Genomic DNA, 14,191 nt, shown 5'->3' with positions numbered 1-14,191 from the left:
TTTCCTGGTTTCCTTTCCTCACTGGGCTATTTTTTTTCTGTTGGGGCCTTTGGCTTATAGCATCATGCCTTTCCAACTAGGGTTGTAGCCAGGGTTTAAACTTGAGCATGTACCCATTACCTTAGATGCTGCTGCTTTTTACCCTAGATTACCTTAAAACTTTTCCCACTACCTTAAATTTGAAGCTAATAAAACCAAAATTACCTGACAAATATCGTTACCTTAAAAATTACCTTGAAATCATGTAAATTACATGAAACTAAGGTAATTACCTTAAAATTTTAAACCCTGGTTGTAGCTCAGTTAGTAATAATAATAATAATGATAATAATAATATCAAAACCTAATGAACTTTTAGTAGACTCACATTTTTCCCTAATTAAAGGTACGACGACTTCGGAAAGCCATCGGAGGTAATGTTCCTAGATCTTCAGGGATGCCGTAAGGCTTCTTTGGCCATCGATCTACAGCACTTTATAAAACTTAACGTCGAAGCACCGGTAAGACGTTCGAGTTTACCTTCGCTCCTCGCCACTTATCACACCGAATTCGAGAAGGTCATGAAGGCTGGTGGGTCAATGGGAGGACCTGGAAGAGTACCTTTCTCCCTCGAGGAACTTCGTCAGGAGTACGTTGAGAAGGGTTTCTACGGCGTCCTCTACAGCATCATGTTCCTTCCAAACATGGTTCGGACGCCTCAAGAACAACTGGATATTTTCAAGACGGACGGTGACAGTCAAGTTTCCCAAAAGGAGAATGTTTTGAAGATGGTGGATAACAACCCGTTGTTGAGATCCAAGGCCATGTCGGTTGTGGAGGAATGGTCGGAGTGTGGACTTATCTCATAATGAAATTTTGATAAAACATGTAATGGGGTAAACACAAATAGGCCTACAGTGAATGGGAATATGGTGAATAAATTCTATGAAATGAAAAAGGCTAGTTTTATATATTTTTATTTTCAATCTGGGTAAAGTCAAAGGATAACGGAACAGATTTCTTTTATTAGCTTTGTCATTGTTGACATCCTTAGCATAAGTCATTGTGAATTCATATAATGTTATTCTCGAACGATAGTAAGTAAATGTTCCAGTAATTACTGACTTCCTGCAGCTATAAGTTATACTTTACATTTATGGAATTCCGTATTCTTCTCACACTATGCTCGTTGAACAAGGTGCTCAGGTGTACTGTAATGTCAAAGAGTATAGGAAATAAAAAATTATGAAAACTATGGTGAGGTACTTCTCTAAGAATCAGAATGCCTTGAAGAAAAAGAACATGAAAATTTAATGGGTTATCAAGGTTAAAGTGTTTATCAATTTTGATTTTTGGGGTAAAACAAGGTTATTAAAAAACTGGTTCTATGATTCCTAATGGTCTTCTATCAAACGAGTCTAATTGTCACACTACATATTATAATGAATAAATTTATATGAAGGGTATATGGACTAGTTTTATTCATATGCTGAAATAAACTGTTCGTTTGGTTTCCTGTTCGAACATTATATCTATGTTGTTTTAGTCTCATTTAGTGATCTTTTCCACTTTGTCCGATGTATTTTTTTATTACATTGATTACATGGAATGTCGTGAATGCATCCATTGTTTTATACAGGTGAATTTCTTATCAGCATATCCTTCAAAGTACTAGCCTAAAAATAACATTGACATAAAGAGTTTTCATTAATCTAGGAATGATCATGAAATGATAGTGGAAAGGTGAAATGAAGAGATTTTTCATATTTAAATCAGTTTCATAAAAAGTTTTAGTTGCTTTATAGAAAGCTGTGTCGATAAATTCTCCGGGTATTGTAAATTACCTGCAATTTCCCGGATCTTCAAAAGCTCCTCTTTAATAAATTCAGGGATAATAACCCGCAGTGCTCTTAGAGACATAGATGAAAATGCTATAATTTTTGTCCTTGGATGATGATTGGAGTAATGATGAACTTACGATTCCACATTTGTTGGTTTTCTATAAACTGAAATTTAAAATCTCTATCATTGCTTAAAACTAAGACATCTAAATAGGCCAACCTATTGTCTACTATTTCGATTTTAAATTTTATTGTCGTCACTAAATTATTTATTGCTGTTAAAAACACATTTTAGTCTTTGTTGATGGGCAAAGCATAAAGTATGTCATCAACATACCTTACCCAAAGGATGCCAATAGGTAATGTTCTTGGAAGGTACCTTGCTAAAAAAAAAAAAAATCCATATATAGATTACTCAATGGCAATACAGGGTTGCCAATTGCTATCCCATTTTTTTATAGTATTTCTTTCCACCGACAAATTTGCAACCTTTTATACATAGTTCTATCAATTTTATCATGGTGTAAGAGTCCACAGAGAAAGTATAATTTTGAATTTCTTCCTTGAAATATTCTAGTAGTTCATCTACTGGCACCTTAGTGAATAAGGAGTTGACATCAAAGATTATCTTGAAATAATAATTGAAATTAAACCTTCTCAACCTGCTAATGAAATCCACATCATTTTCAACAGACACACCTGAAATATTTCCGAGCATGGGAGACAACTCGTTCACTAACCACTTTATCTTTAAGTACAGAAGCCCACAGAACTTATAATAGGCCTCACTCACGGAATTATTTTGTTTGTGGGTTTTGACAACTGTATGGTAGATATGGACAAGTAGTTGTAAGCATTGGTGACGAGTTTGAACCTGTTCCTAACATTTTGTACCCATTGGCCCTCAAGAGGTATAGCAATACGAAAGCGCTAGGTCAAAATTTCGTTTTTCTGATCCTTCCTCCAGCTTAGTGACAAATTATATATTTATGTATGTTTGTATGTATGTATGTATGTATGTATGTATTATATATATATATATATATATATATATATATATATAATATATATACAATATGTATATACTGTATATATATATATATATATATATATATATATATATATATATATCCATACATACATACATACATACATATACCGGGCCAAAATACATAACCATTATTATTATTATTATCATTATTATTATTATTACAATTATTATTATCATTATTATTATTATAATTAATATTATAATTATCATTATTATAATTATTATTGTTATAATTATCATTGTTATAATCATTATTGTAATTACAAACCAAGTTGGAAAAGCAGGATGTTACCAGCCCAAGGCCTCCAGTAGGGAAAATATCCCAGTGAAGAAAGGAATTAAACTATACTGTATATGAGAAGTAAAATGGAAAAATAGAAGTAAAACATCTTAAGATCAGTAACATATAGAAACAATTAAGGGAGAATCATGTCAACCTGTTCGATATAAAAACATTCACAACAAGTTTGAGCTTCAGTAGTTCCACTGATTTAACAGCTTCATTAAGATCATTCTACAATCTGGCAACAGCTGGAATAAAACTTTTAGAATGCTGTGTAATGTTGAGCCTTATAATGGAGAAGGTAAGATTGGTAGAATTATTTATATACATATGTAATACTACGTACAAAATGTTACAGTCTGGGAATATCTGAATGCAAAAGATGACCATAATTACGACATATCTTAAATATGAATAAAAACTAACCAAACGACGGTACCAGAGATTAACCGAACGACGGTTCCAGAGATTAATATGACTATGAAATTCAATAGATTGCAATTTTGTTAACAAATTACGATGAGTCTGCTGCTGAAAACTAGACAGGATAACAACATTCGAAACAAGGTAGACTGAAAGATAGATTAGTTGCCGAAAATTTGAAAGTTTTCTCAGTAGGGCAAATTTTGTGAAATTGAAGAAGAAACAGACTGAATCTGTTTATCAAAAGTAAATATTTAATCAAGAATCTAACCTAGAATTCTAAAGGCTATATATACTGCATCGTTAAAGAAACATTATCGACACAGATGAGGTGATAACTGTCCTCGACCTACTTACAACCATATTTGAGTTCTATTAGGATCCTTCACGCCCCATAATAAACACCATGCACTTATTTTCGCTACATCCCTATTAAGGGATTCAGCAACTCCAGATCTACATTCATGCGATGGAATTGATGCAATGAGTCCCATCATCTGCATATGCAACAATCTTGTTTTCTAGGCCAAATCACATATGTGTATATATGAAAAGTAATGGCCTGAGAACACTACCTTAAGGAACACCAGATATTACATTCCTATACTCACTATGGTACCCATCAACAATAAATCTTTGCAATCCACTTTATTATTTGAAAATTTAATAATGAGGCTAAGGAAATACCCAACTAATACCAACTTAGTTTGAAGACAAGGTCCTCATGATTAACTCAATCAATGGCAGCACTAAAATCAAGGTCAATCATACGAAACCCCTACCACAATCAAGGCCTTTAAAAGCCACGTTTCAAACCATAAAGAGCAAGAATAACATTTCTAGTGAACGAGACGATATATGAATACTCGGCTTTGTTCGGGAATTTGATGAAAGGTAGAACTGAAGTGTTGAGAATTCAAAGTAAAAATTGTTTACAAATATTGGGAAACTTGTCTAGACTCACCTCGTGTGTACGTCTCACATTCCGTTGTTGGCGGGCTTAGTGTGGAAGAGAAACTTTGTCATGAAAGGGAAACACCTCTCTCTCTCTCTCTCTCTCTCTCTCTCTCTCTCTCTCTCTCTCTCTCTCTCTCTCTCTCTCTCTCTCTCTGACACAAACACAATCGCTATATCTGTGTGTGAAACAAATAAAACTAGCCCATATACCCCTCATATAAATTTATTCATTATAATATGTAGTGTGACAGTTAAACTCTTTCGATAAGAGACCATTAGGAATCATAGAACCAGTTTCTTTTATTAACCTTGTTTTTCACAAAAATCAAAATTGATAAACACTTTAACCTTGATAACCCATTAAATTTTCATGTTCTTTTTCTTCAAGGCATTCTGATTCTTAGAGAAGTGCCTCACCATAGTTTTCATAATTTTTTATTTCCTATACTCTTTGACATTACAGTACACTTGAGCACCTTGTTCAACGAGCATAGTGTGAGAAGAATACGGAATTCCATAAATGTAAAGTATAACTTATAGCTGCAGGAAGTCAGTAATTGTTGGAACATTTATTTACTATCGTTCGAGAATAATGCTATATGAATTCACAATGACTTATGCTAAGAATGTCAACAATGACAAAGTTAATAAAAGAAATCTTCTGTTCCGTTATTCTTTGACTTTACCCAGATTAAAAATGATATATAAAAACTTACCCTTTTCCTATCATAGAATTTATTTACCATATTTCCATTCACTGTAGGCCTATTCGTGTTTACCCCATTACATGTTTTATCATTTCATGAGATAAGTCCACTCTCTGTCCATTCCTCCACAACCGACATGACCCTGGATCTCAACAACGGGTTGTTATCCACCATCTTCAAAACATTCTCCTTTTGGGAAACTTGACTGCCACTGTCCGTCATGAGAATATCCAGTTGATCTTGAGGCGTCCGAACCATGTTTGGAAGGAACATGATGCTGTATAGCACGCCATAGAAACCGTTCTCGATGTACTCCTGACGAAGGTCCTCGAGGGAGAAAGGTACTCTTCCAGGTCCTCCTACAGACTCGCCAGCCTTCATGACATTCTCGAATTCGGTGTGATAAGTAGCGAGGAGCGAAGGTAAACTCGAACGTCTTACCGGTGCTTCGACGTTAAGGTTTATAAAGTGCTGTAGATCGATGGCCAAAGAAGCCTTACGGCATCCCTGAAGATCTAGGAACATTACCTCCGATGGCTTTCCAAAGTCGTCGTACCTTTAATTAGGGAAAAATGTGAGTCTACTAAAAGTTCATTTTGTTTAGATATTATCCTTATTATTATTATTACTAACTGAGTTACAACCATGGTTTAAACTTTTAAGGCAATTACCTTAGTTTCATGTAATTTGCATGATTTCAAGGTAATTCTTAAGGTAATGATATTTGTCATATAATTTTGGTTTTACTAGCTTCAAATTTAAGGAAGTTGGAAAAGTTCTAAGTTAATCTAGGGTAAAAAGCAGCAGCATCTAAGGTAATGGCTACATGCTCAAGTTTAAACGCTGGCAACAACCCTAGTTGGAAAGGCATGATGCTATAAGCCAAAGGCTCCAACATGGAAAAATAGCCCAGCGAGGAAAGGAAACAAGGAAATAAACTGGAAGAGAAGTAATAACAATCAAAATAAAACATTTTAAGATAATTAACAACATTTGATTAGATCTATCATCTATAAACTATAAAAACTTAATCAGGTTTTGTTGGATGAACTGATATTAGTTTCTTGTGTAATTCTACTAACATTTTAAAGTGACAAATATTCTTTTGAAAATGGTAAGTTCTTTTTCAGATTTTAAAAAGAGCATCCGAAAGATGCTAAATATATTTCGCATGTTGATTTACAAGTCTTCAGGTTATAGTCAGTTTTTTTTTAAGAGCAAACATTTGCAAAGAAATGAAATGTACAGAAAAATATAAAATAGAAAAAGACGGAAATGACAATATAAACACGAAAACGTTAAACACATGTTTTCGATAAAAAATACGATTTACCTAAACAAAAGATTGTTGATCCAGCAGTCTCCGTGTACAATAACAGCGAAAGGAGGGGTTCTCACAAGGTGTTCCTTGTACATATTCCAAACGTTGGGTCTGATTTTCTTGACCCAGCTTATAACCTTTTCACAACCACCAAACTTCTCGAACATAGCCAGGGCAATGTCCAAAAAATTGTCAACAAATCCTCCGAAGTCGCACCCAACGTTGAACTCTTCAGTCCATTCTTTCTGCAAACACTTGAACCTGTCGACCAAGTCCATCTCTGGATATTTTGCTTGAAAGAGAACCGAAGCTGCGTGCAATTTTGCCAGTTCCTGCAGAACGAGGACCGCGTGGTCCACGTCTACCCCAAGAGCTTTATCTTTCATCAGGTATCCCTGCTCCTTCAGGTTTTCCAGAATGATCATATCGTTGCCCTTTTCCAGACGATGGTGGAAGCACTTGGGGAAACTTAAAGGGCCACACCCAATCTCTTTCAGGATGCCATTCAGAGCAGGGATAACCTCGGAGTAGAAGTTCACCTCTTTGGCAAAGATTACCCCAAAGAAGTAATCGGCTTCCTCGCCTCTGCTCACGTAAACCTTCAACACGTAGCAGCATTCGTTAGGGTGTCCCTGCATAGAGTAGTTTACCCTGAGGTTCTTGATGACTGACGTATACCCATCAAAGTTTGACGTCAAGTCTTCCACAGACCAAGATATGAGAGATGCTTCTTCTCCCTTGTCTCTTTGCAAAACCAGTTTGACGTCATCATCAGTCACGTAGGAGGGCTTTGGGCTGTCCACTGTAGGAAATTATTGAAATGCATTAAGTGATGTGATATTAAATCGTATCTTTAATATTCTACAACTTATACAATCCTAAGGTAATGTGACATTAAGAACATATCTCTGGCAAGGACACTCGTTAATGAACAATTTGGGTTTTTGCTATTTCTTAACTCATTTGTGTATACATATGTTTATATGCATAAATAATTGTGTATATCATCATGTATAGCAACATGGAACTTGTAAGGAGAAGATATGGACGTAGGCAAGACATATAAGACGAATGACAGATAATAGACGGACATTAAGAATAACAGAATGGGTCCCTACTAGATATTGTCAAAGAAGCAGGGGAGGGAAGAGAAGGCGATGAATTGACGAACTAAGAAAAATTGCTGTTATGAACTGGCATAGAAAGACCATAAACATACGCGAGTGAAAGGATTTGTCTAAAGCGGGGTTTACACGGCCGAGCAGCTCGTCGAGCCCGGTTGTCGAACCTACTTGTAGAATGGCTCGAAGAGCTTTCAGACAGTACATCGAACCTCAGTGAGCCTCGTGCTAAAACAACGTCAACATGTCTCTCGACCAGGACGATTTGATAGCCATTGCTTTAGCAGTGGCACTAAGAAGGAAAAAAAAATCAAAAGAGAGAAATTTTCATATACCAACTTGCTTGTTGCTTTAAAATTAGAGCCTGATGACTGGCGCAATTATTTGCATATGGATGAAGACACGTACATTGATCTACTGAATCATGTCAGCCCTTTCATTACTATGAGGAAGGCCATAACTCCACATGAAAGACTGTGTCCACTATTCCTTTGTTTCTGGCTACTTTATTGGAATAGTCTTTTGATTTAACTTTCCATAAAGCTGGATGAGCTCGATATGCATGTATGAAATCAAGTACGACTTCCTTCTCATTCTTACTTTCATTAATGGCAGCAATTATGCATTTCTTTGATGATGTTTCCTCTAGCAGGTTTGAATATCAACTGAGGTTCGATGCTCGACACCCGTTCACACGTTCACACCGTTCGTCAAACAATGTAGCTCCGCCCACAAAAGTCAAGATGAGCCTGACTTTCATCGAGCCGCTCGACGAGCGCGCTCGACAACCAAATAGCCCGTTTACACGCTCGAACATCAATTCAAACACAGGGTTGTCGAGCCAGGCTCGACGAGCCACTCGCCCGTGTAAACCCCACTTTAGACCTTTGTCCTACGGTGAACAAGTTACAGCTGATGATAATGATGATGATACTAATAGATTACTTATTTATTTTTTCCTTGACGTGTCCAAAATCCTATACTCGATTTTTCCCTAAATAGCCAATAAGAAACACAATGGCAAGACAAGTACATTTGACATTTGATATGAAGTTTGGGGAGAAAGGTGAATTGCTAGTAACCAGAGATGACATACCAATAATCTGTAACAAGATTGGCGGAGGGATGGGAATGAATCAGATGCGACAACACCAGGAGCAATAAAGGATGCATCTGCCTAGAGTGACGACACCGTAAATGGGACATATTTAGACCTTCCGGTAAAGCTCTGTATGGTGGAAATATATGATTCACTGGAGATGAGTAGGCGACCATAGTCACGAAAGGAAAATATGAAAACCTTATTTTCAGTTTTTCTTTCGTGGCTATAATACATATTTTATGCTCGTCACGTCTCAGCTTATGTGATTTCTACACATATATTCATACACATTTACATACATATATTGTATGTGTATATATATCCAAACTGTTGGTGCCCGGTTACCAGTCTTCTTTTCATCAATTTGATGCTTCTTCCTATCTTCAGTGTTTGCTCAATTTTGTTTCTGATTGTGTCTACGAATGTCTTCTGTTTTCAGTTTGTTTATTGTTTTGGACAGTTCTGCTAATTCTATTTCATCTCTCTTGGATTTTACTCTAATTTACAAGTTTTTCTTTATTAGGTTTTTGGTGTTTTCTGATAGTTTCCCTTCATCTGGTTTAGGATCTTTTCAACCTATCTTTTGTGTTGACTCTAAAACAAATTTTGTTAAACTACTGTCAAATTCTTCTCTACTGGCTTCCATTTCATCATGTAACTGGGAGTACCTATTTTGTATTTCTGAACTACGATCCTATTTTTCTTATTACATGAGTGTTTTTTTTTCTTTCTTAAAATTAGATTTTCTCTCTCTTTCCTTAGAATCAGACAACTTTTAATTCTCATCATTATATGGTCGCTTAACTTTAACTTGTTTAACACTGTTACATCTTTAACTAAATAAGCTTTTTCTCTGAGAATAATACTTGGAACAGGGCGCCAACAGATACTTGCTTTAAATGATGAAAATGGAAATATTAACAAAAGAGATGGAGTGATAAAAATTGCAGAGGATTTCTACACAATGCCATACAATAGTGATATAAGAAATAACTTTGCCAATATAAATAATGAAACACCTGAACCGGTGCCAAAGTAACAGTAAGAGAATCAAAGAAGGCATTAAAATGCAGGAAAAGAGGTAAAACAGCAGGAGATGGCATAACAATTGATTTAATGAGCACCGGTCCCTTTCTAATAGATGGAGGAGATTCCATAGTAGTCAAATTCTCTGAAATTTACACAAAATGTCTGCTAGAATACTCTATACCTACAGCATAGAAAATCTTTATCATTATACTAATTCACAAAAAGGGAGAGACAAAAGACCTGAAAAATTACAGTCCAATACGTTTAATCTCCTTAATATATAAAATATTCACAAAGATCATATTAGGCCGAATAGAAAGACAGCTAGACTTTAATCAACCAAAATAACAGGCAGGTTTTAGAACTGGATATTCAACCACTAACCATATCCATGTAATAAACCATCAAATGAAAAAATCAACAGTAAGACAAACCTTTTTAGTATGTAGGGCATTTATAGAAAATGATAAAGCTTTTCATTCAGTTAAAACTTCGGCAGTAATGAAAGCCCTTCACAGACAAAAAAATAGATGAATCTTATATTAGAACACTTGAAGATATCTATACGGAAAGTACAGCAATCCCAAAATTGCATAATGATAGTGAGAACATTTTGATTGAGAAGGGAGTTAGATAGGGAGATCCCATCTCTCAAATTATCCAGAGCGTGCCAAAAAAAAATTTTAAGAATCTACATTGGAAAAATGCAAGAATTAACATTAATGGGAAATAATTTAGCAACTTAAAATTTGAATAAGACACAGTTCTATTTAGTGAATCATGAGAGGAATTACAAAAGCTGATAAAATATCTAAATAGAGAAACCAGGAATATAGGATTGAAATTAATACGAGTAAAACTAAGATGATGTTCACTGAAAATGCAGAAACAACAAATAAAGGTTATGGACAAACTTCTATAAATTGTTAATGACTATACAGTAAGTATGTTACCTAGGACAGGCAGTGCGTGTTTCCCCAGGACATGACACCGAAATTGAAAAAAGGATAGGCATAGGATGGAGAGTTTTTGGTAAACAAAATGAGAGTATGAAAAGTAAAATGCCACTTTCTCTAAAAAGAAAAGTATCTAATCAGATGGGACTAACAGTATTATGCATGAGAAACTTGGAGCATTATTAAATCCTCAGAATATAAGCTAGTTACAACTCAAAGAGCTATGGAAAGGATAATGGTCGGATTAACACTAAGAGACAGAAAAAAAAGGGGACATGGATAATAGAGAAAACTAAAGTAGAGGATATTCTAACAATATGTAAGAAAAAGAAATGGACATGAGCAGGACATATGATGAGAGTGACAGATAATAGATGGACATCAAGAATAATAGAATGGGTCACTAGAGATTGCAAAAGAAGCAAGGGAAGGAAGAGAAGACGATAGATTGACGAACTAAGAAAACTTGTGGGTATAAACTGGCATGGATAGACATAAACAGAACCGAGTAGAAGGAGATTTCTGAGGTCTTTGTTCTGCAGTGGACTAGTGACGGCTTATGAGGACACGCACACACACACACACACATATATATATATATATATATATATATGTATATATATATATATATATATATATGTATATATATATATACACACGTAAATATCTGCAATCCATACGAAACTATTATACACATCTATATAATCGAGGTTTTAATATGTGTTACACTACTTCTCTTGAAGAAAGATATCACCATTTTATGCAACTTTTGTAAATAGAAAACTAATCTTTCGTCTACTGACCTAAACTCAATTCCATATAAGCACAGGAACAAAATTAATATCATTAATCACAACAAAGCACTTACTAGTATTCCACTGGACCGTGCTAGTATCACAAATAAAATTGAGCGCGGTAGAAGAAAACCACTTCTCTAGATGATCGGACGCTTAACTCAGGTGACGAAATGTCTTTGATGCAACTATATAAACTTGCCGAGTCATGGTGATGTTCACTTATAGCTTGACAAGGAGGATCGATACTATCAATTTCCGTCTATTGACAGTAACAGTAATTATTTGGGACCAAAAGCATTTTCGGTGACTGAATAAATCATAATACATTTCGAAAATTAGTAAATATATTAAGATCGGTAAAAAATACGTGATGAATATTTAAGTTGCAATCAACTGTTATCATAAACGTTTCAGAAAATTGATAAAACACACGCTCTCTCTCTCTCTCTCTCTCTCTCTCTCTCTCTCTCTCTCTCTCACAAGCTATAATCCTAGTTGGGAAAACAAGATACTATAAGCCCAAGGACTCCGAGGAAAAATAGCCCAGTGAGGAAAGAGGCAATACACAAAGTCTGCAAAAATATTTATAAACAATCAAAATAAAATATTTTATGAACAGTAACAACATTAAAATAGATCTCTCATATATACACTATAAAAGTTATAAAAAAAAAAACAAGAGGAAGTGAAATAAGATAGAACAGCGTGCTCGAGTGTACCCTCAAGCAAGATAACTCTAACCCAAGATAGTGGAAGGCCATGATACAGAGGCTATGGCACTACACAAGACTAGAGAACAATGGTTTGATTGTGGAGTGTCCTTCTCCTAGAGAGAGAGAGAGAGAGAGAGAGAGAGAGAGAGAGAGAGAGAGAGAGAGAGAGCACATATAAACTGCAAAATATATTGCATATTTTCGCACTTGTTCAACCAACATTGTTGGTAATTGAGGTGCCCAACAAGACTATACAACTGAAATCATGCCAGAAGACATAAAAGCGAAAGAGAGCAATCAGAAAATTAGAGAAACGTAAGAGCATAGGCCTAATAATTCTGCGCACAAGGGCTGAAAAATACAGGAAACTTAACTCATGGTCATCAGCAAATGAACAAATCCCAGAACTTTTGGAAGAGAGAGAGAGAGAGAGAGAGAGAGAGAGAGAGAGAGAGAGAGATAAAGTCGTCCAAGCAGCATTAACTAAATTAAGTCAGTTGTGATTGTTATAAGTTCTATTACCACATTCATATATTTTCACTGACAGTATTTGCTTGACTAGATGCAACTCATTTGAAATTTTGTCTTCTTGAATCACTTAATCCTGAGACACTAATCTTAATCCTAAGTTCTGCCACGATTCGAATATTGCTCCCATTTTATCTTCAACAGCTAATTTATATACTGTATTTCGATACTTTCTCCCGGCACATTATTCCAAATATCTCTACTACTTATAATAAGAAATTATTCAAAAGAAAAAATTGCTGACTTCAAAGTAGACCTGGACTGTCACCATGACTTATTCTTGGCAAACTCATTTTTTAGGAAGTTGTTCACTTTAAAAATTATTCACCAACCATAGAATAAATCACTACAAAATGGATGCGAATAACTTTTAGCAGTTTTGAAAATTCAAGTTACGCCATAAAATCTCTCAACATTTTCTTTAATACAAAATGTAAGTACATTTTCTTTAAGAAACAATGATGAAACAGAAATCTTTTGGTCCTACTGGCATGGAATGGATCTGGAACTCTTCTTATAACTCTGATGATTTATGTTTGTCATTCAAAAGATTAATAAGGGACTAATAGAGATATCTACTGCACTAAACATGAATCATCTTATCAGATGTTTTCGTCAGTGTGGTATCACATCACTTACTTGTCATCACGCTCACCAAACAAAAACCATTGTACAAGCTTACAGGTAACAAAAATAGAGAACAGTACAAATTAAAATAACTTACTTTTAAATCAAAGGAAACCATAAATAGCCGTATATATCTCCAACTGAATTTTCTACTGACAAACGGTTATCGGTGAATGAATGAATCAGAGACAGTATTTGTCAGTGAAGTTATCTAATACTAACGTCGTCTTTGTTATTGCTCAAGTTTGCAAGCATGGATACGAAAAAGATTAGTAATGTTTCGTTGACAAAATTCTAAATTTGATTATCCATTTTCTTGAGAATGGTTGGCGTGACGATCCTGGAACTGAATGTTTTGTATATTATTATTTTTATTTACATATATATAAATTTTTATTTATTTATGACGATATAATTTTCAAAATGTTAACTTTTTCAACATAAACATTATATATATATATATATATATATATATATTATTAAATGCTAAGCTACAACCCTAGTAGGAAAAGCAGGATGCTATAAGCCCAGGGGCCCCAACAGGGAAAATAGCCCAGTGAGGAAAGGAAATAAAGAAAAATAAAAGTATTTAAATATAATAGCCACATTAAAATAAATATTTCCTATAAAAACTATAAAAACTTTAACAAAATAAGAGGAAGAGAAACTAGATAGAAGTGTGCCCGAGTGTACCCTCAAGTGTGTGTGTGTACACCAAACGTTGTAGAACACTGTGCATATATATATATATATGTA

The 14,191-nt window shown here is 34.8% G+C and overlaps 3 protein-coding genes across 4 annotated transcripts in view; 2 read left to right on the top strand and 1 right to left on the bottom strand.

The window, feature by feature from the left end:
- Nucleotides 1-930, top strand: part of LOC137639044 (uncharacterized) — a 7,045-nt gene extending 6,115 nt beyond the window's left edge. The window contains exon 3 of the mRNA XM_068371360.1: nucleotides 386-930. Within this exon, the coding sequence (XP_068227461.1) occupies nucleotides 386-848 (463 nt within the window). The 3' untranslated portion in view covers nucleotides 849-930. The remainder of the gene's footprint in view (nucleotides 1-385) is intronic.
- The window catches only part of Orp8 (Oxysterol-binding protein-related protein 8), a 732,808-nt gene that overhangs the window by 71,101 nt on the left and 647,516 nt on the right, over nucleotides 1-14,191 (top strand). The gene's annotated exons all lie outside the window — the stretch shown is intronic.
- LOC137639043 (uncharacterized) lies at nucleotides 4,829-13,673 on the bottom strand. Of its 2 annotated transcripts, none has more exons than XM_068371359.1 (3): nucleotides 13,533-13,673; nucleotides 6,575-7,364; nucleotides 4,829-5,797 (listed from the first exon to the last, which is right to left on the bottom strand). In XM_068371359.1, coding segments are annotated over exons 1-3 (1,254 nt in total). In that variant the 5' UTR covers nucleotides 13,534-13,673; the 3' UTR covers nucleotides 4,829-5,334. The 2 variants fall into 2 exon arrangements, with proteins under 2 accessions (XP_068227460.1, XP_068227459.1); XM_068371358.1 differs by lacking the exon at nucleotides 13,533-13,673 and adding an exon at nucleotides 11,639-11,773.

This window comes from Palaemon carinicauda, chromosome 4 (genome assembly GCF_036898095.1).
Source record: "Palaemon carinicauda isolate YSFRI2023 chromosome 4, ASM3689809v2, whole genome shotgun sequence".
NCBI lineage: Eukaryota > Metazoa > Arthropoda > Malacostraca > Decapoda > Palaemonidae > Palaemon > Palaemon carinicauda.
Note: the sequence above shows the minus strand (reverse complement) of the source record. Positions and strands in the feature narration are given on the sequence as shown.